General features: G+C 40.2%; 1 protein-coding gene across 1 annotated transcript in view; it reads left to right on the forward strand.

Moving 5' to 3' along the window:
* Nucleotides 1-1,414: 1,414 nt before the first annotated feature.
* The window catches only part of LOC309677623 (bMERB domain-containing protein 1), a gene marked incomplete at both ends in the record, with an annotated part of 52,908 nt that continues 26,813 nt past the window's right edge, over nucleotides 1,415-27,509 (forward strand). The window contains one exon of the mRNA XM_082490468.1: nucleotides 1,415-1,520. Coding sequence (XP_082346594.1) covers nucleotides 1,415-1,520 — 106 coding nt within the window. The remainder of the gene's footprint in view (nucleotides 1,521-27,509) is intronic.

The following is a 27,509-nucleotide window of genomic DNA, read 5'->3' on the forward strand; positions in this document are numbered from 1 at the left end:
ATCCCTGGGGAACTCAGCTGACAGAAAAATCAGAGTGCCCTGAAGACCTCCTAAAACATTGTCTAACTAATTTTAATTTGTTAGCTAATTCCAGTTCTCATAAAAAGCAAAGAAATGACAACAGAGATTTTCAGTGCTCCATTTTAAAGCCAATGTGGAGGTTTTCTCTCCTCCAACATGTGAAGCACCCCCAAACAAAATTGTTCATGAGTATAGCAGCAGTGTGCGTCAGTCCAATTAGTAAGTATATCACTGAATATAAAGGTAGTACTGCTGAAGCGTTGGTGATTGAAGGGCAAGGTGAAGTTTGTAGGCAAAGGTAGGTGACAAACAAGCTTTCATGCACCCAGTACCTGTTCAGCATTACCAATACCCCGTAACTCTATAAATTGGGCAAGGAGTACTAAAACTCTGATTTGGTGTGGGGCATTGAACAACCTGCCTAACTCCTGCTTCACTATCTGTATGTCAGAAATGATACTGCACACAGTAAAGAGCAATGGGATTTCACTAGGAAAGGTACTCTCCAACTGTAAAATGCTATTCAGGGATTTTATCCACATAACCTCCCCTACAATAAAAGAAAAAATTAATAACAATTAATAACAACAGCAATAATTATCACCACACTTCTGCTTCCTGTGTAGTCATTTCCTTCTCTTTTAATCCCAGCAGGCTGCATAAGCAGCAAAGCTGCATGCTTATGAAAAATACATATGGTTATGAGAAATACAAAATCTCATCACTTGTTTGGGTGCTGTCCTCTGGCTTTTGCTAACATGATGCTGGAATGAGTGTTATGCCATTCAGTGCAGGACTTTCAGGAAAGCCAAAGGCTGCATGGACAGCAACCTGAGGCGCGTTAGACTGCAAAAGCCACAAATGGCTGTGGATTTTACCATTATTTGCCAGGCCAGAAGATGAGCTCAGTGCTGCACCTGGCACAAGAAGGGCAGTCCTTCCGTCCCCTGGCAGTGAGTGTATTTACTAACTCTCGCTTGCCCAAGTCTCTTCGGCTAAGCAATGGGAGTGCCCACCGCAGGTGCAGGGATGGGCAGAGACAAAAACCAGCTAACCAGGGGCTCTGAGCTGCATGGCAGCATCCTTGTGGAGGTCAGTCTGCCCATCCAAGCGGGAGGGAGGGAACCAACCCGCCCTGGAGGGGCGTGTGTGCAGCATGTGCCGGGTGACGGCCCCCCGCAGGGGTTACGGCTCGCATTGTTTCCCTGCCTCCCCCCGCCCCAGCCCCGCACTGAGCATGTGCGCAGCGCCCCTTCTCCCACCCACCCCCTCCGCCCGCGGGTCCCCGCTCCACGCAGAGGAGCGGTGAGCTCCGCGTCGTCTCCGCGGCAGTCGGGCCGCAGCCCCGCTGACATGGAGTGAGCTGCGCAGCCCCACGCCGCCCGGCCCAGCAATGGAGCTGAGGAGGTCCATCTCGGCCAGCGCTGGGGCCGAGAGACCGATGAGGCGCTACGGGGCAGTGGAGGAGACGGAGTGGAAGGCGGAGGCGCTGGGGAGAAGTGAGTGGGGGGCGCGGGTCCGGCTGGCCCGGGGCAGCGGGCTGCGGCGGTGCGGTCCCCCCGGCGTCGCGTCCGGCGGTGAGCGCACGGCGGGGGCTCCTGTTAGGAGGGGAAAGCCGCCTTGGGCTTCTCGGGGAGGAAGGTTTGTGTGACCATTTTGCCCTCTGACGCTGGTGGCGCTTCCCGGGGGGGCTGTGTCGGAGACAAATAGCTTTTTTCTGTCGAGGGAACGGAAAGCGAAGGGCTGGAGCCGTGCCGGTGCAGCTCCGGGTACTTCGGTGTCTTTTTGTGAAATGGGTTGCTCGCTCCGCAAATTTTGCGGAGGCAAAGTGAAGAGATGAGAGGGTGGCTGAGGAAGGATGACTGGGACCTTAGCTCCCCCTCGTTGTTTATTACTTGGGATTTAATATATAGCTTTCCATAAATATTGGTAGCCTTTAACGTGCTTTGCGTTTGAAAGGCACAGATGACAACCTTGTTATTCCCTTTTGTTATCTCAGGCAGAGGGTACAGGAATACAGCACTTAGTTCACTTCTTCAATGGTTGCACTGTATTTATGAGCTCAACAAATGCTCTGTGTGCTCAAGAGCTTTCTTGAAATAATTTTCCAGAAAGTAACAATTGACATAACCTTTCCAAAGTACCGATGGAAACAGTGGTTAAAAAGATAAGTAGCTGCCAATTCAAGTTATCCGTGGGACCTTGTCTTCTCTAAGATATTAGTTACTATTCTTTTATTGGCAGAACTATCTTCTTTACAACCTAATAAGCTTGTAAACCCCTTCTAATTTTCCAGGTAACCACTGAGGCAAGAAGTCTTGAACAGACTGTCACAAAAAGCTCTGTGCTAGTATAAGAAAAATATTTTCTAAGTTTCATCAAGTGTTTGATTAGGTCACAGGAAGAAAAAAGCTTTGTGTGTATCTGTTGCGACACCTTCACCTTGGCTGACTCTGAGGTTGCTGATATTCTTGATTCACCATCCATCTTTTGATGTGCATCATGAAGTCTCACCTGGATGCCTTTTAACATCCCATGGCTTTGCAGCATCCTGGTAGCAGATTTTAGTCAGTGCTTTCACTATGTTTAGACTTTTCAGATACTGCTGTGTTCTGGAATCATACTTCACCTCTGGCTTCAGTTTTTCCATGGATGTGTTATTGTCTACCATATGCTGATGGCAGGGGTGTAACTCTCCCACTCTGATGCTTCAGTTGCAGTGTTGGTTTTGTTGCAGTGCCTGGCATAGGTTCAGGATTTAGTAACTCCACACTTTCTAAAATGGAATTGAAGACTGCCATCACTGTTGACTGAGTTGGTTGACTCAGACACATGCAACAGTTTTGCAGGTTCTCTGGCATGATACAGACATATCCTTTTCTTGTTCTGATAAATATGTCTGGTTTTGTTCCAGGGCTCAGGAGCTGAGTACAGTGCAGCACTTGTAATAATAGCTGGTAGGTTGAGGTGACTGAAGGGTTATGTCACACAAGCTTTGGGCAAAAGCTCATGTATTTTGCAGAGGGCAATGCAGAAGCTGAGTAGGAGACCCAATCTGCTCAAAAATATGTGCTCAGCATTGAGCTTCCACCCAAATCACAGCTTGACCAGAATGGGCTATTGGCAGGACTAGAACCAAGTATCCAGGTGTCCACACCCTGGCTCTGTTGCTGAGCTGCCCTTCTACACACTAGATTCTGTTAAATGAGAATATTTCTCTGTGTATAACAATTTAAATATGGAATAGGAAATAATCTAGAGGCCATAGTCTGTTCTTTGAAAAGTAGAAAATGACTATATTAAGACTTTGCTATTTGATCTGTTTGCTCATAGGCTTCAACTTTCTTAAAATACTGTAGAAAACGCTATTTATGGTAGCTGTTTTAGATGATCTCTGCATATATTTCCTCTTTTAATACTAACACTGACTTCTGGTCACACTTTTGTGTTGATTAAAAATACATAGGTCTTACTATTTACTTTAATACTGCCTTACAGCATAGGTCCTAAATTGCATGGCAAGGTGACAGCAGCCTCCAGAAGGTCTGGAAAGAAGCTGAAAAAGCATCATCTCCTTTTTTACTAATGTCAACAATTAGCCTTTGGTATTTGTATATTGCTTTAAATATGAAATGCTAAGTAATAGTATTAACAAAAGCAGAAGCTTATTACTGCATATGCAGCTGCCCTTTTTACTCTGATGTTTTGTTGTGTCTTAAATCAGGAGGTAGAACTTGTGTATCTGCACAACGCTCTGCACGATGCAGTGCCATTTCCTGGTCAGTGCCTTTTGATGTGAGTGTTGTCATATCACAAGAGAATGTACATCCTGATTATGTCCAGTACAGAAAGAATGTCATGGAAGTCAGGTAATTTCCATTTAATTTGTTAAATGGAAAGGGAGCTCTGTGTTAACTTCTATCTGTGGTACAGAAAGTGTTGCTGGTTACTGGTTATAATCAAAGATGAGTTACTTCATAGCAATGAAATGTAACATCATGCACATTTCTATTCTACATGGCCTCCTTCAGCCAGATTATCAATGGAGTTAAGCTGGCTCACAGTACCCGCGGATCTGATGCCCTACAACCTGAGAGTGTCATGATCTCCAGTGGATTTGCATGCAAAATACGAAGCAGATTGTTTAGAAGTGTCTCTTTAACAAGACACTGAAGCCTTTCTCTTCACACACAGGAGGGAATTTCCAAGGAGCGGAGAACATTAAAAATGATAGTTTACTGTGTACAGAGCAACTTATGCGTTTTCAAACATAGGCTTATAAATTGTCAGGCTTGTACAATAATAATGTGGTTACAGCCTTATCAGTAAATGATCTTTACAATATAGTCTTGGGGAGTCTGCTCTGAAGCAGAGCACTCAAGGATTTTGGTCAGTCCTCATTACTAAGTGCACAGCTTCATTTAGAATCATCTGTCTTGCTGTCGGCAGGGTCTCTTAATGACCTGATTAAATAACTGCATGCCACACCAGGGAAGTAGCCACAAAGAAACAGAGCAGTTTTTCACCATCCTTTTGAACATTGCACTTCTCAGATACATTTCTGCTGATCTTTTCCTTCCTCTTTCAGTTTGTATGAGGTCTGGAACTAAATTAAAAATTCATAGTGAATGCCCCAGCTTCAGTCAGTATAAGGAAGCAGAAATGCCAGAAATCTGCAAAGGATATGTTTAGATGCAATTTAGTGCACCATGAAATTTGCTTGTTGTTTTAATTTGAATGGTAACTCAGCATTGGATGTAAACTGCCACACTCCTATATTGCAGAGGTTCACCTTTTCAATTGTTTTTGAATGTGAAGCAGAGATGAGGGGAAAAGAGCCCTGTTTACAGGCCAGCACTGAAGAGGAAGCTGGAGATTCCCAACACAAGACTCAGCAGTAGCATGAAGCCTTCGCAGCCAGCTTTACTTGTTCTCCCTTCGTGCTGTGAATGTTGTAACACAGATTATGTCCAGGCAAGCTACTGTGAGATGGCAGTGCACTCCAGAACAGCACCACTGGGGTGATTTTATCTAATCCTGAGATAGCTCTGATTTGTTTCAGCAGCAGAAAGATAGTTCCCAGGTTCGTAGAGATCCTGGACTGAGACATGTGAAAGCTTATTTCACCATATTCAGTTAGTTTATCTTGAAAACCTTGTTATCCAGAAAGACACTCTTGTATATACTTATATGCTCTGCTGCTGAGCACTGGGAGTGGTTCAAACAATGAAAATATGCACTATTTAATATTTTGCATTTGCATTTATTGGCAGCATGGGAAGGTAGATGGCTGATTCAAGACCAGTTTGTTAACCAGTGCTGTTATACACAGAGATGGTCTTTGAGGTTGCAGAAGCTGGAAAAGCTAAAAAGAAAATTACCATAGATTGCAATAACATAGATAGTGGTCCTGTAGCCAGGTCATCTTTTCTCTTTGGTGAACAAAGAAGGAAGAAAAGGCATTTAAACCCTGGTTGTGGGCACTTACTGTATCTAATCTACTGGTAACTGCTTGTGTCATCTTTACAGTCTGATTTCATTAACAGAACAGAATGGCTACATCTTAGAACATGATTTAGCTCATGATGTTTTAATATTTACATAATAATTTGAAACATGTCTGTTGCAATATTAAATGTGTTTCTCTGTTTCTATTTGATTGATATTTGCCTTGTACAGCAAAGCCTGCACAGCTAGTATCCTGTGACATCTATCTGTCATTCCAGTCACCAAAGAGTAGTTAGGATGTGTTTGTATTAATCATACACCTGTAGGTATTAGTCAAAAAGTAGGTAAATGCCAATTTGTTCTTTAATTTTTGTGCCAGCTTTATAAAATATGGAGATTTAATAACTCTCTCTATATCTAATACAGACAGACTGGATAGTATGTTGGTTCTTGTGAGACATCAGTGCACTCTTGTGTATTCCTTCTGGAATGGCACCAAGAGACTGTAGAAAAGCAAACTTATTTGGACTAACAAAGGTGGACACAGCCCTGGTACTTGGTAGGGGGTACAGCTGAATGTCCTTATTCTTCTCCCTCCTGTATTGCTTCATGGAATGGAAGATGACTGGTGGTGTCTCACAGGAGAGCAAGAAAATACAGTTAGAAAGTTGCAATGGTGCTCAGGGCTGCCAAGTCAGAAACTACAGAGCAACACTGGAAATTTAGGAGTTTTCAGCATGAGGGAGGACTCATGAGTTGGGACTGACAAGGGGCTGAAGTTTACTCCACACCACCCACAGTTAAATCCAAACCTCCATCAATTATAGCTGTTTCCATCATCTGGTAGTTCAAACACACACCTTTGGGCCTTCTTCCATAATACCCCACATAATGCACAAACATCCACAAATCCACTTTAGTGCTTTCCATAAAAACTCTCCATCACTGTAACACCTCTCCAGTCAGTCGGGAATGCACTATGACCCTGCCTATCACGCTCTTGCGATACTGCCCCCAGTCTCATCATGTTTCCATTCTGATTTAAAAAATAAATAATTAAAAGACACACACAGCCACAAACAGAAATTATATAGCCCAACTACCACTGCTGTTCTTTCACAGTGATGCCCTTGTGTTACTGTAATTTCTCCTAAATTGTTAATTGTATCTATTTCAGGTGATAAAATAGACAAAACAGATTAGGCTTATTCAGACCATCTATGAAGATAGGTGGGAAAGAAGCTAACTGAAGGATATACATAATTACATTTCTTTTTATAGAAGCAGCAAGTCTGCTGGCTTTATGAAGGTTGGAAGACAGGCTTCAAATTGAGAATGTAATTAATATTCTTTCCATGTCTCCATTTGAAAAAAAACCCAACTGTATAAAATTTTGAAAAGAGAGTGACCAAGAAATTCAAATGTGACAATAAAACACTAATTGTGAATCCCACACCTTTTTAGAAAATATTTGACAAAATATTGTAGTCAACAAAGACAACTGATTCAAAGGATGATACCAGTTCTAGGTTTTTTCCTTGTTCATAATCATTAATGCTAATATATTTACATTTAATTCAAGAGGATAAGCAGCCTGTGTCTGATCTGTGAAACCAAGACAGAACTCCCAGACTGAAAATCAGAAAGAATTTCTAGAAAGGACTGAGGCTGTTTTCTACAACACAGTTGTAAAACTCACCTGCTTCAGTGGCAGTCAGGTTGCTCTAAAATTCTCCTACACAGCTTAGTGTTTCTACAAGTCACGGGTGATTTTGGCTAGCAGTATACACAGACAATTCCTCTGCGTTTTCATTGCTTATCCACTTTTACACATACTATATCCTGATCTTTCTCCTTCTGCAAAATATTTCTTAAACACAGAGCCTACCACTTAATAATCTCTACCAGGTCATTCCTGCATCACCTGTAACTCATAAAGGAAGGGTGTATCTTGGATTTGTTTTACTTCACAAAGAGCCAGGAGAATGATTTGCAGAGTGAGACTAATCCAGTTTATACTATCTACACGTTGTCTCATCTTTCTAATTCCTCCTCCCACAGCTGGATGTGCCAGGCAGCTGCTGAGACAGAGGAAGAAGGAAAAGGGAGAACTGGAAATATTTCAGTGTCCCCAGGTGCATTCCTGCTAAAATATTCCTCAACAACTGGAGGAACTGTTGGTCTCCTAAGTCCACAGAATTCTGTAGCATGGAATATACTTTTCTATCTCGTGACAGAAATAAAATCAGTTAATGGGCTACCCTTGCCTCCATAGTGTCCTTATCATATTTCATGAGTTTTGCCCTTCCTTCACTTTTCTGTCTAGCTGTGGGCTGCACGTGTTCAAGATTTCTCAACAAAAAGTGCAGCTAATTTACTCCCTAACTTGTCCCATGGTTCTGAACATAATTGTCTCTTTACGATACTTTGTATCCTACAAAGTCCATCCTGTCCTACAAAACACAGACAAATGAGGAAAACAACCACCAAACCCACCCAATCTAATCAAAGCCAAAGGGGCTGAGTGTAGCAGGAGTCTGGCTAATTCTGGATAGGGGCTACCTTGCAAAAAAATACATTTGTTATTATGGATCAAGATTTTACTGCTGCACATCTACTTGCATATGTCAGCAGACATTTCTCTCATAAAATACTCATAAAAGTACTCATAAATCAGAGGGTTAATGACTTCCAAAATTTCTGTGCCCATCTGTGTGCACCAAGCACGAAACGAACACTTAATGTGTAATGCAGTTTACAGTGCCAACCAATAATTGTTGAAAAAGTTATAGATGAGGCTAAAGTGTCACATTTGGGACTGTTGCTCATGAATTTTCCTATTTCCTTTAAAGATATTTTACAGAAAAAATGCATTAGACCTGGAAAGTAGAAAGTAGGACACTTTGAACTACACACATCATCACTGCTGCTGAAAGCCTGTGGGATTATGGACTCTGTAATTTTTTTGACTATGTTTGATAATTGATCCCTTAGTTGCATAGCATGGTTTCATCAGAGTAACCACTTGTCAGAATGTGTGTGTGTGTGTGTGTGTGAAGGGTGTGTTATAAAACAGGATTAAAAACTTACACTGCACTGCAAAGTACTGTGTCATGCATGAAGTTTACAGAGTTTTCTTGTAGTTACTGAGCACAAGAAGGTTTGGAACTCGGCACACTAATCCTGAATCCCAAAGAGCTTTTCCTCTGTAGCTGAATATGTTCCATTTTCATAGAAGTCTTACTTAGTAAAATAGTCCCAGAGACTCAATAAGTAAACAACACTAATTTATTTCCATGAAACATGTTCTGCTGTCTAACATAAAAGGTATAGTATAAATGCATTCAAAATTCAAAGATGAAAAATGTATGCTTGGAGGGCGAACTATGAGAAATCAGCAGGAGCACCCTTGGATAATTATGTTAGTTGCCCTTCAGGATCAGTAATGAAACATTAATTGTCAACATTTTGTCAGTTCATAAAGGGCAGAATATTTGACAAAATAGTTTTAATAGAATTTGCCTTAAATGAGGATGAATGACTTTCAGCGAGACCAAATGGCTTATTGCTAAAGCCTAATGATTGCAAACAGTACCAAAATGCAAAAGGTATTTTTTATTGTAAGAACATCAGCAGTGTTTAAGGATCTTTTTATTGCCCTGAACCCTTCCCTTATCCGAACTTTTACTGATTAGGGGTTTAAGAGGTTTTGTACAGACACATTGGGTTTTTTATATACTGATAAAATTGGAACAAAAGATTCTCGTTATGAAGTGGTTTAGATGGCTTTGTTCATCTCTTGGAGAAAAAAATTCCAAACCTAGAAAAGAATCAACAGTCAATTCTACCACTAACCCCCTTTCAGTACATGAGTAAGTTTTAGAATTATGGTATTGACGCCAATGAGCAAGACAGTGACCTGACCTCCCTGGGAAATAACAGAGAAGCCTGACTGACACATTCTTAGTTACAAATACAAAATGCAGTCCTGACTTCATTGATATAAATAGAAATTTTCTCACTGGTTTCAGCAGAAGCAAAACTGGGCTCTGTGTGTTATGTCTCCTGGAGCCCTGTTCACCTGGATTCTCTTTAGAAAACTCTTTTGAGAGAATCTGGAGGCTGTGTCAGTTCCATGAGGATCTGTGTCAAGGCTGCCCTGTGAGTTTGGTCTCTCTGCGCTCACTTCTCATCGGGCACGTCCTGCAGAGCCTTGGCAAGCAGTGAAGAGCATTCGCTCCCTGGAGAACCGTTTGCACTGGCAGGGGTAATGCCATTTCAATCTTCTTGTCACTGAGCAGTGAATCATTAGCTACTACATTGGAGCCCCTATGGTCAGTGGCTGTTCCTCAAGCTATCCTGTTTCACAGGAGAAGAGGAAGTCATAATAATTCTGTTATGCATTTGTGCCCCCGCTCTCCTTATCCAATCTGTAGTTTCTCTCCTCTCATCTTCTACCATGGATTCCTGTACAACTTCCTCTGGGCACTGTGCCTGGGAGGGGACTGAAGTTACTGCAGTTTGGCAGACTCTAAGACAGAGATATTTTCCTTCAGGCTGATACTTGTCTGTAGTACAGACAGAGTATGTGGGATGTGATAGCAAAGGGCACAATCATGGAGTTTTGAAAGCCAGTAAAATCAAGATCCATTTGTCTCTGCCTTGGTAAGGTGTGAAACATCCTGCAATTACAAAATTTCTCTCATACAAAGAGAAGGTGACAGCCAGCTATCCGTTTATCTCAGTGATATAGATTAAGGCTCTGCCGAACTGCCTTCATTTCCTTACCTCTGAGACCTCCAGGGAGGCAGTCAGCTCAACCTCACATCAGCCCAATGCCAGTTGCGAGGAAGACAATATTAGCATATTTAAAGAAAACTGAATCCCAAAAAGTAAATATTAGCATATTTAAAGAAAACCGAATCAAAATTAAGCATGGAAAAGCAATTCACTTGGTGAAAGCAGAAGTTGCTGGAGAATAACTCGACATCCACAGGTGAAAGGCAAGTGCAAACCGGATTTGTTTGCCAACTGTCATCACAATTTTGTGTGAGTTGAAGAGACTGAGCACTGTGTTGCTCCACCTGACCACATGCTGAGAAAAAATACAGCTGGTTTTGCCTCTACTGGCGCTGGCAATTTCATCTTTAAGGAAGGGCACAGCTTTTGCCTGTGGCTCCATGGAGGCCTCATACATTGCAGAACAAGATCCCAGTATGGTTCTCTGCTGCCTGGCCTTCCATTTTGTTGTTGGACTTCGACATTGTATGCCTATGGCCTTAGGAATAGCAACATTCAGCCCCCTGGGAAATGACTAGTCTTTTCTCCTATGCAATGTGAAACACAATTGTTTTTGGCTTCTGAAGACCATCTTCTCAATATTTAATTACTTGCTGGAGTGGGAATCTGTTATGTGAGCCATTTTCATTACTGTCTGAAGCAATTCTCCATACTAATATCACTCTGGCCTTTACTGGATTGGACTCATATGTTTGTAACATTTAGCCAATGGTTTTAAGGTTGCCTAAATTATCTACTAGCTGCTGGGAAGATGTTTAGAGCACTGTTAGAAAACTGCCTTATTAGAGAATCACATCACAGAGTGGGGAAAGAGAGAGAAACAAGCTTTCTGGTATGTGATCGGATAATTTCAAAGGAGAATATTGTAAAGATGTGAAATTTAGAAATGTCACCGGCCATTTTACTATTATTTCACTCACAACATATACTGCTCTTTATCTATTGATGCTCATAGGAGAAACCATAAACCCATATATTCCCAAGGAGGTTTTGCAAGACTTTGAGACTAAACATTTTGTTGACTTTTTTTACTGAAACAAAAAAAATCAATGAAGATAGAAAAAGTATTTTAAAAATACCAAACTAAAGCTTTAAAAAACTGAACATTAGCTGTAGGTAGCACTATTACAGCATTTGAAACTTAAATGCTGAAGCTTTGTGTTAGTATTACAGGATCAGAATACGACTCTAGTGAGGAATAAAATAAGAGCACCACAGGCTGTTTCCTTTGACCACTGAGCAGAATGACAGAAGTAAATGAACAAGTAATGCGTGTTTCTTAATAGTGCTTTTTAATTCTCCATCACATAAGATGAATTCATGAAGCTTTTCTTGGAGTGTGGCTTAAACCCAGTCTTGCTCCAGATGGGAATGCACACTGATTTCAGTAGAAGCTCCACATTAGGGAAGATACCTACCGCGGCAACTAACTGTACCAGTTTCTATTTACAGCCTTCTGATAGCGCTGAATCTCATGCAGGGCTGTGGCAGGGTTCGGCACGGAAACCCCTTCCTGAGTCTTCCTGACTCCTGGCAATCTTCCTGAGCCAGACTAAAATAGCTCATTGCAGATGGAGGTCTAACCTAGTACCACTGAAGAAAACTAACAATGAGGGCTTTTGGGTCAGACATTCAAAGGCAGTTTTCCCTCATTTTTTGTGTCTTGTTTTGGATTCCTGTTCTTCTAAGAACAGCTGTCAGATCATATACACTGTGGAAACTTTTCCACCAGGCTGCATATAGCTGCATTTTATCCCCATTCTGTGAAGGACAAACTCCTGTTTAAAGTGCATAAGGTTGAATTTTCAATTCATAACATGACAGGAAAAGGTGAAAGGAATATGCAAAAAACCAATGGTAACTACATTGTCAGCATCATGATTTATTTGAATGCAAACCAAGTTTTCATCTCACACATTTATTTTGAAAAATAAAGTATTATTTTAAGCAGTCAGTCCGTTTGCCTGTCCCTCTGTCCCGCACTCCCCCACCCCCCCCAGTGTGAAGGCATTAAAGAACAGATACCAAGAGCTAGGTACTTTAGGTACTAGCAACTCCTGTCTCTTTTGCACCAGCTTTTTGATAATCAGAGAGATACTAGAAAAGATAGCTCCTGTTCTCACAAACCAGACCTCTAGAATTAGGTAACTAATGCAGTTTGATTTCTGGATTTTTTTCTACGTATCAGAGGCCCTGGAGGTCACTAGAGAGGAAAAAGGGACTGGTGCTTGTGGTGTGAGAAGCACTAAGGTACCTGGAGTCAGTCACTGACCAGCATGGTCCTTTTTATTTCTGTATTTATAAAGTGAAAAAAGTATTCAACAGAGATGGTACTAGGTGGTACTAGGACAATAATTGGGGGAGGAGGGGAATATTATGGCCTATTTCAAGGCTTGGCTATATTTTACGAAACTATTTCCATTTACTACCATAGGGTTCTGATCAAGAGGGGCGCCAGAGCTTATGTACTGGCTCCAGCAACATTTTCCACTACATTCAATTCTTGTCTTTGGTATACAGAGACGGTGTGCTAGAATGAATGAGTGAGCTTAATTCATCCACTCTCCTTGATTCCTCCTCTCTTTACTGCGGCTCACTCTGCCTCATCTCCAAAGTATGTTCATTCAAAGAATGAAAAAAACCAACCAAAACCCAAACTATGAGTCAAATCGCAGCACTCCTGCTTTAGGGTTTGTATATGCAAAAATGCAGTGATTTGAGGACTGGACAGACCACAGCTAATGCATATAAAGCACTCTGAGCTTGTGTAGTCCAAGTCTTGTCTACTCAACAGAGGTATAATGCAAGGATACTGAAACTTCAGGCCAATTCCCTATTAAAAATAAACATCATGTACGAGAGCTCTTCCAACAGGAATCTTAGCCAGGCAAAGCATTTGTTCAAGCACCTTCCTAGTTTTAGTTTGTTGCAGTGATTTCATAATTGCTGATGTAAGTTTTTTCCTCAGTAATTGTTAAGAAATTTTACTGTGTTTACCTTTTATGTAGAATAGTTTGGATATAAAATACCTAATTTCTTATAATGAAGAAAATCATAGCACTTAATTTCATTGTTTTAAAATTATGTGGCTAGCCACAACAGAGTAAATCTAACTATTTTCATGCTGGGAAGGTGTTACGCCACTGTGTTGCAAGCAAGAAAAAACTGTCTCCTTCTGTGAGTCCTCCTTATGTACATACATTTACACCAAAGAAAACATTGTCCTTGTAGCATGTCATCATTCACGCTGCACAAGGGAGAAAAGACATTTCTTAGAAGTCAAATCATTTGTGTGTTTATAAGGAGGCCACCCACTGCCCTTCACAGTAGTAAAATATACAAGAAGGAAACAGAACCCCTTCTCATAGAATATCCTTTTAATAATTTCCCCAGGCTTCCTTATACTGGAGTGGTAGAAAGGCAAAATATCCCAGCTGGAAACCAATTTATATCTACAAGAACAGATGATCAGAATTTTCATCAATTTCTAGGTACTATGGAAAGTGCTTTTCTACAAACAGCAGGGAAAGTTTTCTGTATGCTATCCAAGGAGACTGGATAGCAATGACATTTCCGTGGGCAAAACCAGGACATTATCAGATGTTGGTTAGGATAAGATGGGAGTTTGCTGGTGAGTCAAATGAAGAACCAGGCAGCACGGGACACGGTCATTTTGAGATGTGTATCTTTCTAAATGAATCAATATTGCAAATGAGCTGAAAGTTGTGCAAACATGCAAATAAAATAGCATGAGCTGTTTACAGCAATACTTGAGTATTAGTTTATACCCCAGTATGCACCAACACAAATTAGATCAGAGATGATAAATTCAGAAGAAAGGTCATTAAAAATGAGACTCATCACCAAAAGCTTACTTAATCCAAGAGGTGATTAACTTTGCACAGTGACTTCTGAAGAAATGAGTAAAAAGAACTTAACCTTTTTTTTAAAAAAACATAATTCCCCCTAAAAATGAGAATTTGTAATCAGAACTTAAAATTGCAAACAAAAGGTTAATTCATTACTTAATCCTGTAGAATTTACTTAAATCACACTTCTGTAAGATTTATTATTAATCTGCTAATAACAACATATATGAACAGTACTCTGACACAGGTTATAGTGAGTGTGTTTTGTCTATTCAGTCTATCTGATAACATTTCCTGAATAGAGTCAATATTATTTTCTTTGCTGGTTGCAAGAAGTTTTCATATAGCAATAGGGGAGATATAAACACCTAATGAAACAGGAAAATCTCATTGTAAAGCCAAAGAATTGAATAGGAAAGATTACCTGAGGGGGAAAGAGGAAATAAAAATGAAACAACTTAGCTTAATTCATTTTTTAAAAACAACAGATTTCATGCTGGTGGCATCCCAATATTTTACTGAATGACAAATCCATTTCTAGCTCTTTTTGAGCTTATGTTTAATTCATATAGGGAATTTCCACTTAAGAAACACAGGAGTCTGGTCTGTTGCTTTAGTGGTGGCTGATTCCCAGAGATGTGTATATGTCAAGGATCTAGATTTCAAGCTTTGTAATGGGGAGATGTACTGAGATCAGATTCTGGACTCAGATGAAAAAAACTATTATATTCTGTAAGACCTCCCTTATAAGAAAGCTGGCTTCTCATATAAGAGACCTCCAACATTGCACCAAGTATTTGTATCGCACACATCGATTTCTGCAAAACAGGGAGAATTCTCTTTCATTTCCTGGTGTGAGGGGATGAGGTCACATAGTACCTTGGTACTGAGAATTTCTCCAATCAGCATTTTAAATGGGACACATTCCCAGGTTGGGTATGTAATTAAGAAAATCTTCTCTAAGGCTGTGATATGTGATATAGCTGTGACTGTGATAAGAAACAGCTGTTTGTTCAAGAAAGTAAGCAGCTCCCTTTCCATCCCAAAGCTGCTCAAATCTTGAGTCTATGCTGTTTATGAATAAAGCACAGCAAATTAGGGACCTATATCTTTGCTGAAACAGGCAGGTGGGGAGAGATGAGGATCTGGCGTGGCCATTACTTTGTTAGTCTTCTTGGCTGCTGGAAAGATTTGGCAGTTGTAATTTGAAATGTAAGATGTACAGCAATTTACTACACACCTTCTCCTGAGTCAGGAGGAAGCAGAGGGCAGAGCTGGATGCAGAGCCCCTTAGCTGGTGCCCCCATTCTCAAGCTCAGAGAAAACTAACCTCTGCACCAAAGCCACCCGCCACTCCTCACAAAATCTATGTCAGGCTGAGGCAGGCTGGCCAGTAGTAATAATGCCTTGTTATTCACAAACAAATGAGCTAAATCACTGGGTTATCTGCAAGCAGCACTTACTTGAGTGCTGAAAGAATATCATGCAAGATCAGCTAGATTGTCTCATCTGCAGAGATTTATTTATTTATTTTCCTGTGTGTAGGGGGAGAGATGAGAGAAACCAAAAGAACAGAGTATTAGGAGAAGCTTCTGGTTTTAGACCTACTGGGATATTGAGGGCACTCTTCCACCAGCTTAGGTCAACAGGAGACTTACTGATATGAAATACACAGTGGTGCATCTAGAAAGAGGTGGAAAAATTCCACTCTATTATTTCAGTTACAGCAAGACAAATTAGGTTGCTTAGTTTCAGACTGACACGTAATGTAGTCCGGGGGAAATTGCTTTCACACCTCACCTAAAGCCACTAGTCAAATGTGTGAAAAATCCTGTTGTCAGAGCATCTGGCAACAAGGAATGTGGTACTGATACCCAAACTAGAGTTTATTTAAAATTGGAAATAACAGTAGGAAGTCTGGAAAACATTCTTGCACAATTCAATTACAGTACTTTGTTAAGTCTGTCATAATTCTCTGCAGATCTAATTATATGGACAGCTCTTCTTTAAATCCCACTCAAAACCACTCAATCCTTCTTTATACACAACAAAAATGGCTGGATGAGATACCACAGGCTATTTTGCAAATGAACTATACTAGTCTTGAAGAGAGTTTGTGGCTCAGTTCAGGCACTGGAGATGCTGGAAACTGAAGTCTGACACAATCACACCAGTTATGATGATGATGCCCTTCCAGTGTGCTGTAATTGCTCTGAAAATTTTCTGTATGTGAACAAGTACTTTTTCCACTCTATTAGTATATCTGAGATATCAGTAAAGACACTCTGTGTTGCTATATTTTTATGTCTGATGTGTCATAGGAACCGTACTGAGATGATACTAGGCTGGCTACTGAGTAGTCACTTACAGACCAGCTTGCATCTGAAGGCGTGAGCTGTAGTGACCTTATCACAGCCACCGTAAGAAAAAGAAAAAGTTAAACCTGCCAAATTTAGAATCTGGATATTTGAAAACTGTCTCAACTCAGAGATGCAATTTATATTAAAACAGGGGATTCGGTTTCATCTGAGTGGAGAAATCACATGTGAGTCCATGGATAATGTCTCTGGGGTTTCTTAATTCAATGGGACTTGAGTTTTAAAAGGATTTTATAAAAAGACATTAATTCCAAACTCCCTTTGCTGTTTTCATGATTCTGTTTTTCTCATTTTTATGCATTTTCCCTCCAGCAGGCTGCAGAGATGTGTGCAACCTTGTTATCATTGACTGTAATGGAAATTGGATGGGGCATGCAAATTGCCTAGACAGAGTCTTGGAATCAACTTCAAAGTAGCAAGGTTGAGCCCTATAATTGGAGTGTCAAAGCCCCTTAGGGTTTTCAAGACCCAGTCTGTGAGTGTCATTAGGATAATTTATGTTAGTGGACATACTTCTGCATACCCTGAATTTATTTACATCAGAAGCACTTCCTGCAAATTTCAATCACATTTAAAAAAATCTGTATTTTTGACTTAATATTACAGCACAGTCATATCAGGCCTGGGGCTTTTATTTCATTGTTTACAGGAAGACTTTCATAGAAGTTACATTTATCTTATATTTTCAAAGAAACATTTAGTTCAATATTAAGTTCTGACTCCTTAGGCATTTATTGCTGTAAGTGCTGAAATTCTTTTGCCTGATCTGTAAATATGGTTTGTATTAGCTTTTAAACTGCTGGTGGAGGGGGTACTACTGAGGAAAAGTCCTCGCTCTCCTTCTAAAACTGACTGTTTAGGGGACTAACCTAGGGTATTGCGAGTCACAGATCAAGGAGATGATATAAAAATAGAGAAAGCTAGTAGAACTCTCAGTAGTAGAAAAAACCTACAAGTAAATTGTAATGATAATGCTATAGACCAGCACCAAATCATATATAGATTTACAGCTAGAAAAGAAATTATTCTAGTTACAGGTAATTAGGCAGCAAATTGTCCTATTGTACTGAGTCATTTCCTTGCATAAGCAAACACCCTTAGATCCAGATGGAAGAATATGGAAGCAGACATGGTGCGCTACCTGGAAGTGATAGTTTAATTTGACGGGATGGATCCTTATGACCTCATACATGAAGAAAGGGTCTGGAATCTTTGTGTGGGGAATGACAGACTGCAGAGGACACTGGACCTCAGAAAGCTAAAAAGAGTAAAGCCCCAAATAATGGTCAAATAAATCTTTTCTACTTTGTGGGTCCACCCTCCTGCAACTGCAGACAATGATACAATACCTGAGCTTATTCACAGGTCCCATCTGTTTTTCCCCCCACACAAAGTGAGGCCAGAACCTTTAAAGATCTGTATTTTCTAATCTTAGCTTAAAGCAGTTTCAGTTCCTTTCCTCCAATATCCTACTTGAAAGACTGCTCCAGAATGTTATCGTTTTGGATAGTCACTAGTTTCCAGTCTAAGCTTATTCTTTACCTCTACTTAATTTTACACCAGCCATTACCATTCAACATAAACAATCCTCTCCCGTGTCCTTGCTCCTTTCCTCTGAGCTAACAAAATCTCAATCTTCACAAGTAGATGAGTACCACAATTTTGACAGCATCAAAAGTCAGAGGAATGCTGAAATCTAAAAGCTTAAGTACAAGAGATAACAAATGGAATTTATCATCCAAATACAGGATGGCAGTATAGATTTTAAGATACATTAAGTCTGAATATCACATTAAGTCCTATGCACCACATTAGATTTCTACAAGAACTCCAGACTGGTGCAGATTCACAGGGTCTTCGTTGTAAGAGAAGGATGAACTGAGATATGAGCTGTTTTTTCAGGATATCATTACAACCAAAATGCAGTCTTCTATACACAGAGCTGTTTCTTAAGACTAGAGAGATCTTATTCCCAGAGGAAGTGTGAGATTAAAGGGTTGCATAATTACCCACTTAGGAAACTAGAACTGTCATAAATTGACAAAAGACAAAGCCAAGAATAATTACTGCTTATAAATTTCTCAGGATAACAAACAAGACAATTTAATTGATGCTTTTTTTGAGACGCAAGATCTTTATAGATCTTATCATTATGGACTTGTGCTGATATATACCTTCAAATAGGGAACAAGAGCAGAAAATGGTCCCTAAATTAGAAAGTTGGAACTACCATTTAACCATAAAATTTCTAGTTAGCAAAGTACTGAAAAGCATCCTTAATTAGCAATCACTTTTACTGCCTGAATGTCTATTTCTGCTTGGGAATATGCAATTAAATTGGAAAACTCAAAAGCAGGATCTCTTTTGGGTTCAGTTTTTAAACCAGCCTTTTTTCAGTGCAATACTACTCGATCTAGAGAAGTACAGCATAAAAGATGCAAAGCAACTAAGAATCTCATTTGGGCACTGGGCAGGTACAGGCACTTTCTTACATCAGATGTGAAAGTAGTCATTATGTGCAATACTTTGAATTTGATACCATAGAAACCAAAAGGACTTTGAGAGTTTGAGGAAGGAGTTAATATTCAACACTGAATCTGGCGTTTATATTTCAAGAGAAATCTCAGTGAGACCACAGTGTACAAAAGCCTGAAATGGAAAATAATAGACTGCTGTCAACAGGCTTTTTGCAAAGGTAAATAATGAAAAATAAAAGGTCAAAGCTTGAAGATAAGAACAAGAACATACAGAATAAGCAACTAAAAGAATCTTTTTATAACAAGAGGCTCTTAGATACGGAACAGACAGGGCAGTGATTCTGGAAGTGCAGTGGGCAATTGCACGCAGTGCTTTTTATATTTTGTGCTTACCTGATTTTAAAATGGGGTCATATGGTAGAGTGTGAATGAGACACTTTTGAAGTGGAAACTCAGCTTGTAATATGTCTAGACTGTAAATCTAACTGTGATAATTAAAAAAAAAAGTATTCATGACCTGGACAGAACAAATCCCAATATTATAATTGTGCTATTGCACTCAGACCACAGCTGACTGTTTGAACTGAGCCATCTCCAGTCACATCAGATGATTCCTTGGAAGGAAACAATATGGCAAACAGAATGATCTATGGTGGCTTTTAGTAATAGGGTTTTTTTTTTATTACCATGTGTTGGTTCAAAGACTCAAATTCTGTTGAATTCAACAAAATTATGAATGTCAGTTTGGTCTTACTATTTTGCTTTTTTTCTGGCATTCTTTTTTCCCTCATTATTGACCAAAGGCTAGAATGTCACAGCCCAACTCCACAAAATTCATCAGGTTGTTAGTTTTAGAGAATACCAACAGATTTCTACAGATTTCTGAAAAGGCAAGTCTGTACTTTCAAGACTTTTTCAAACTTATTCTCCTTCAAAAGCAAAAATAGCTGCATGCCTGGAAGGCATGCAAAAAAAAAAAAAAATAGGCTGAAGTGAAAGACTCCTGTTGACTTCAGTGAATCTTGGATTAGGAGAAAAGACTTGTGGAGCTAATCATCTCCACAAGACAAATTCACGCTTTCCTGTCCCCTCAACCTGGCTGCTTTTCCCCCTATACAGTATGATATATAGAGAGTACGATAGAATAGATCGTGTAGGGCTTACTGCTAAGATTTCAGCATAAAAGAAGACTCCAAGCTTTGTTTTGTTATCATTTTGAAGTTATTTACATGTGCTTAATGAATGATGATCAGACTATTCAAACATGGCAGAAAATACATGTAAGTTACAACAGATTTCAGCTACGCATAAAACTGCACATACTCATTATAGGTCATGGTAGCCTATTATTAGAAAACAGGAAGGAGTAGTTTCATATATTACGGAAACAGATTATATTTGATATTCAGTATTGTATACTAAACAAGACTGAGAGGTGGTCAAATACTAAGAAGAGGTAGATGGATAGAGCAAAAGAAATAATCTTAGTATCTATATATGATTATTCCAAAGGTTGATTAATTTGACAAATTAATTCAACAAATTAATTCAGCAAAATTTGAAGCAAAACCTTCCAAAAATAGTGTATTTGCCATATAATAAATGTCTTTTTAGGTTGCTTGTGCTTTTCCTAGTCTTTACTAATCAGAAGATTTTCATTTTGATTACCAAAAAATTTAATCTATTTCCATAAGCAATCTGTGCAAAAGCAGCTCTCATCCTAAGGAATGGTAGAAAGTATTTTTTGTTCTCTCCACTTGCAAAATAAAAATATTTTCACTGCAGCTGATGCTGCAACAATGCTTTTCCCAATGATTCTAACCATTACTATGAAAGCAAGATTTCTTTTCCTCCCACAAATGGCAAATTTAAATGCATGGTAATTCATTTTGATCATCTCAGAGAAATGTTGTGCTTCTCTAGAGGTTGTAACCAGAGTCTCCTTCTACAGCCATGAAATTCTGATCTCTTGACTGAGGAGCTGCTGAATGGATGGCAGATGTGTAGGGATAGTTCTAGTTTAGCAGTTTATCTCAGGACATTAGTGATCTTTATGCAGCACAGTACAGAGCTGAGGTGGCCAGTGCTTTGTATTTCAGGTTTACTGGAAGCAGAGATGCACCACAATTCCCCATGAATCAGAAAAATCTCCATCTTCTTTTTCTCCTTCCCAAAATGACCCCTGAAAGCAGGGGTTTTTGGCGATTTTGACATTCCCTGAGATCCTAGCATTTAATAAGCTTTCAGTAAGCATCTCTGGTCCCTTCCTGCCAAAGGGGTTCCCTAGAGCTGCCAGATTTCACAGCTGCCTGTTGCAAAGCCAAGCTGTAAGGGGAAACCAACCAGCCCAGAGGTTTACCCTGAGACAGGGAGCATGTGAAAAGCCAGCTTTGGGATTTCTAGGTGCCCTGCCGTCTGGCAAAAATATTGGAAGCTTTGATACCTAGTTTAAGCCAGTATTTCAGGGCTCCAAGATTACCTCCTGTGTACCTGGGAGCCACACTGCAGTTGAAACTTCTGCTTCCAGGGTTTAATGGAGAATTTAACATCTCCAGAACTGCAAGGCTGCATTGGATCCTCATTCATTGATAGGAAACCAGGCTGTTTGCACAGAGGCATTCCTTTTGACTTCATAGTAAACATACTGAATCCAAGATGTTATCCCCCAAATACTCTGAATGCCACTTCTCTGGCATTTTCTAGCAGACTCAGTTTTGTCAGAAAGTTTCTGGCCACTGCTACTTGCAGAGAAAGCACATCAAGCCACCTGTGAAGGGTATGTGCTCAGTTTGTGTCAGCTCAAAGTGCATTTCATGGCTCTGCATGCCACGGATTCCAAATTTAATGTGTTGCTCAACCCATGGAGAAGTATTAATAGGGATTCAAAAGCTGTAACAGGCACAGTAAGAGAAGAAAAAAAAAATTCAGCTTCCTGCTAGAAGCAGAATTCAGCTGTGGCATCTCCAGTATTCAGTGCTATTGATGGTAGTGGAAGCAAAGTGATTCTGAGAACTTTAGCACATCTAAGAGGAGGAGAACATTAGTTTTTTGCTCCTCCAGTAGTAGCCTCTGCACACCACTATTGTCTTTAGAGGTTACTTTTTCCTCAGTGTTAAGACCCGTCAGGTATGTGTGCTCCTGTTACCTCAATGTGGCCCACTAGCTGGTTACTGAGGCCCGATAAAACCAGCAGAACTATTCCAACTTTTACTAAATTGGGTGTCATCACCCAAATGAAATAGATGAAATAGAAGGGCCAATTGACAAGCAGAGGGAAGAGATTGCCTTGAGGGAGAAGAGAAGGATACAGCATTTTCTAAAATAATGCACTGAAATGGACTGTGGACTGTACTTTGCAGCAGGATGAGGACTGATTCCTAGGATGCATGTAGAGCGGCCTCTATCTCAGAGGCAGTACAAAAATACTCATTGCATTGTTCATGGAAAGAGAGAATACGAAGCACTGAGTTTATGTAATGCACTTAGAAGGAGGTAATATGCCTGTGCACTGCTGTATGAAACAGATGTGCAGTGATTTGGTACCGGTTTCCACAGTCTGTATTTATATACGCAGATTCCTTTGGAATTCCTCCAGAAATTGGCAGAAGTAAGAAAAGGAAGCCCTGGTGAAGTAAGCCTTTGTCCAAGGTTCACTGCAGTCATGAGTAGTATTTCCGTTAATCACTGCAGGTGGAGGATCAGTGCTGGGTACAAAAGGCTGGCAGCTCCAAAAGGGTAGGCAAGCCTGTGCTGTGTCCTCACTGGCAAGGGTGCAGCCCAATGGTACCTGAGCAAGGAAAGCAGAGCAGGTCTGGTGACAACAACCATGGTCAGCCACAGTCCAGATCTCCAGGCAAATCCCTAGTACAAGGCAGGCCCAAGGTCAAGTGGGAAGTCAAGTGCTGGTCCCCTTGGGGGGAGCAAGGGCCATGGGCCAGAGTCTCAGCTTGAAATCTGCTTCTGAGCAAAAGGAAGAGGAAAGAAGGGGGACCCTCTGCTGAGGCTTCTCAAAGCCAGACATCTGCACCGAGTCCAAACCAACCTTGAGCCCAGGCAGTCAAACCAGCAGGAGTGGTGGGATGTGCTCAGCGCCATGACAGTCAGGTCACTTCCACACTGGTACTATCCTATGCCACCTTCCCCTTTTCCCCCAGCCTACCCATTTTAGATTGCACAATGTTGCCCGCCTGCTAGGGAAGCCAGGAACAAAATATATTGCAGCTGTTTGTATTGTGTTTAGCTATTAGCTATATTTATATGGTAATTCCAGCATAAAACATTGAATAAATACCATTCCACACACATGCCAAATTTAATCATTGTTAGGATTCACAGTAATAGAATGCTGCAGCAGACTGATTAGGAATAAGCAATTAGATGTAGGTTTTTTTCTGCACAGGTTAGTTGTTGGCCACTACATCCTGCTCCAGATGGATTAAATCAAAGAGAAAAAAACAACAACCTCTGGGCCTCCGAACACATTTGAGGCAACAGTAAAAAGTATAGTAAAAGGCCTAGCTACAAGACTAGTCATTCATGCCTCCAGGTGACAAGCTAGCGACAAACTACAGGAATCATCTGATTCTTTTCACATGAACATTTTTTTATCTGGAATATTTTGTACTATAGCAATTTATTATTCTGCATTATGCAACTATTTCAATTTCCACCAAGTGTGCTGGTTTTAAGTTACACGATCTGGTTCTCCCTTTATCCATCTCTAACCTGTGCCTCCTGCTTACTTCTAGGTTAATGGTTGGACTTGATGATCTTAAAGATCCCTTCCAATCTCAGTGATTCTATGATTCTGCTTTGTCTTATCAACTAATAATGGTCTTGAAAGTCTTGATTTTGATACCTGAAACAGCATTAAGAATGCACTTGCTGTACCGTGCTCTATTAGCATTTAATATAGTTGAGTGAAAAAGGATTAATTTGAGAATTTCACTGAATTCTTGAGACAGCTCCGGAAGTGCTGACCCACATTTTAAACAAAACTGAACCGTTAACAATATTTTAACAAGAATTATTTTATTACTGGACAATTTAAGGGAGTGGAAATAAGCCTCAAATTGCTTAGTTTTAATCCAATTCAGGAAAACAATGACTTAAAATAATTTTCAACTAAAGCATTGTAATTGAGTGGGCTGAACAGCCAGGTTTGTTGCTGAGTGCTGTCCACATTAGAGAAGCCATGCAGCAACTTTAAAGAGCTCTCAGCAGTCATGGATTGAACAAACACAGAGTCTCATTTAAGATGGTTCATCCATTTCAAATATGAAAAAAACATGGCAGAGTAGATGGGCCATTACCCTTACCTGTGCTGGAGCTCCTCTTGCTGAATGACTGAGATGACTCTTCAAGGCTAAGCAGCTGATAGTTTCCAACAGCAACAGATTCACAAGCAAGAAAAAGGAATGTCCTGAAGAGACACCATGATCCAGCAGACCTTGTACTGGCTCTGCCACAGACTTGCTATGTATCCATAAGCAACTCAGCTCTTACTGCCTCTAAACTGCAAGTTGCCTGCATACTGCTTTAGGTGTACGTGGAGTAAAGGTCTGATTGCTGTTCCGTATATGGATACCACCAGAATAACAATGACATAGTTTTGGGTTCCTACAGCATAGGTTTGGGACCCTTTGTGTTACACCTCACCTTCTCCATGCCTCTGTCTTTTAAACAGATGATAACAAAAGCCCCAAATTAGAATTAAACCAGCTAATGGTTGTAGACCACAATGAGCTTCTCAGTGAACAATATGCTCGCATCAAGTGACAGCAGCAGGATTTTTGCTGATAATTACTTTTTCCTTACAGCATTCCTTACCAATTTGTATGAAACTATTGACACCAGGTGTAATGCATTCTCCCATTTCTCATTGTATCACTTCAGGCAAAGTTTTCTTTGCACTTATTGACTTAATAGACATTTTATTTTTTTGGTGCTTTTCATTACGGGTGGCTAATGTTCCATTTCTGGCTGGCACACTGAAGATGAAATGCTGTCATTAAGTTAATACCCAGTTTAACTATACCAGTCTGCATTTAAGTTGAAGCAAAAATATGCATAAATAGCTTCAGGTTTAACTCTTCAGTCCCTCTCATTATACGCAATACCTTGATGATTCTATTTCTATATAGTAATTATTTTCATCCTAATATCTTTTTGTGCATATAGTAATAATATTTTACTTGTTTCTTTGTCACTGAAAATTATCCTTGAGACTGCAGAGCAGACAAAATAGTTTCATCCTGTCACTGTGACTAATCTCAGTGCTGTCTCCACTTTTGCTTTATGAATTTTGACTCATTAGCAGAAACGGAGCTTAATAACAATATATGCTAAAAAACAGTTGACTAATGCATGCCTGCTTTAAATAAAATGAAACTTTTCTTCTTTCTTTTATGAAAAGGTAAGATATTTCTGCATGAAGCTGTTCCGAATCATGTCTCAAAGCACTTATTACTGGGACAGAGCTAGAGCTTTACTCAAAGGCGCAATAACGTTAACATATTCTTTCTCAAGTGGTTTACATCCCGGGAGCTCAAACCATTGTATGAAAAATAATTATCACGGAATTTTCAGAGTTGGAAGGGACCTCTAGAGATCATCTAGTCCAACTCCCCTGCTAAAGCAGGATTGCCTAGAGCACATTACTCAGGACTGCATCCAGGCGGGTCTTGAAAATCTCCAGAGAAGGGGACTCCACAACCTCCCTGGGCAGCCTCTGCCAGTGCTCTGTCACCCTCACCGTAAAGAAGTTTTTCCGTGTATTTGAACAGAACTTCCTGTGTTCTAACTTGTGCCCATTACCCCTCATCCTGTCACTAGGAACCATCGAAAAGAGCCTGGCTCCATTATCCCTCAGCATAGATGTTGCCAGGTAGGCCAAAAAATTATCCACAATATTAGAAGAGAAATTCAGACACAAACAGGTTGGTGATTTGTGAGGATCACAATGGTGAAGGTGTGAGATAGGAATCCTGACCTGTGGCCTCTTCAGAGGCTTGTATTTGCAGCGTGTCCTCACACCTGTGCCCTACCATTTCACAATTTCTGGGAACTATGGTGTTCTAACTGTGTGTTTTCCCTCAAAGTCTGCCTTAAAAATGCATGCTCTTCAGAGGGGGCCAAAGTGGGTGGTATATTCCGGCTGTGTTGGGTTTATGATACCTATGGACACACCTATATAAAGGGAACTGGCAGCTGTCAAAGGAGCTCACTTAGTCTTTACTTGTTAGGAAGGGAGGTTTAGAAAAGCTGGAGATTCGATGCAAAAATGATATCGTTACATAATAGTGCACAGGTGAACATGCACAAAGTATGGATTGACTTCAGTTCCTTCTCTTTGGAAGACCATGACTACCTCTCTAGAATTGGCTCAATCTCTTCCAGCACCACAGTGTCTCCATACTCAATTCTCTATATCCTCACCTTCAAATTTCTTCCCGTTTCAACTGCCCAGTCTGTTTTTTCCTCTCCAAGTTCCCTTAATCCAGCTCTTGCCAATCCTTTGAGATCTCCATGAGAATTAATCACCTTACAGTATGTTCACAGCACATGTACTGCTATGAAGATAAACTAAACCACTCCTTATCTCTCTCTATTACTCTAGCTACATCTCTAAGTTTGCAGACAAGTTGTGAACTAATATCTTACAGTTTCTACATTTATTTTATTCCACTTTCAAGCTTGTGGTGCCTTGCTTACATTTTTGATTCTTTTGAAAACATTGCATAATTTTGGACAGCTTTCAAAAACGTACTCTCTGGTTCAAGCACACATTGAGTGGGATGTGAAGGAGAATCTGTGACTGTTCTGCAAGAAGTCAGACTAGACTACTGATTGTCACACTAATTCTTGTGTTGGCGCTAAGCACATACTCAGGGCGTAAGGCTTGTTCATGATTCCCCTCCTGAATTATTGAAACCACAGTATGATAGCTGATCTGATCCAAGGGGCAACACTGAGATATTTACAGCTAGAGTTGCAGAGTGGAAATAAGATGGTTACTTTTTTATTTTTCTGTTTTTTGAGCTCTTGAGAACTAATTTTAAGATATGTAATATATGTAATATATTTGTGGCTTATCTTTCTAATTACCAGTATTACTGGCTTTAATTCATGGTAGCATCAGAATAACTTCCTATCTCCTGCTAAATATTTTTGGAAAATAAATTTGCACCAAAGTCAATTACGCTGCAAGCAGTTAAAATAGCTCCACAACCCCGAAAAGCAACAAGAGACAAACCTATACTTCCAGAATTTTTGTTCTAGTTTCTTTTAAACATCTAATGAATATTGAATTATAATTCTGCCTATCATTAGTGGTAGCACAGAATGTTAGGTACTCTGCTGCTAAATTCAAGACTTTGCTATGCTTTCTCATTCCCACACACCCAGATAAGGGTGTGAGGGGAGGGAAAGGGTGAGGCTGGATACAGTCCCTATGGCATTTTCAGTGGTGGTCAACCTTCCTCAAACAGATCTAGAATTTCCAAGGGATTTAGGTT

This window comes from Vanellus vanellus (assembly GCF_965231255.1).
Source record: "Vanellus vanellus genome assembly, chromosome: 14".
NCBI classification, from domain to species: domain Eukaryota; kingdom Metazoa; phylum Chordata; class Aves; order Charadriiformes; family Charadriidae; genus Vanellus; species Vanellus vanellus.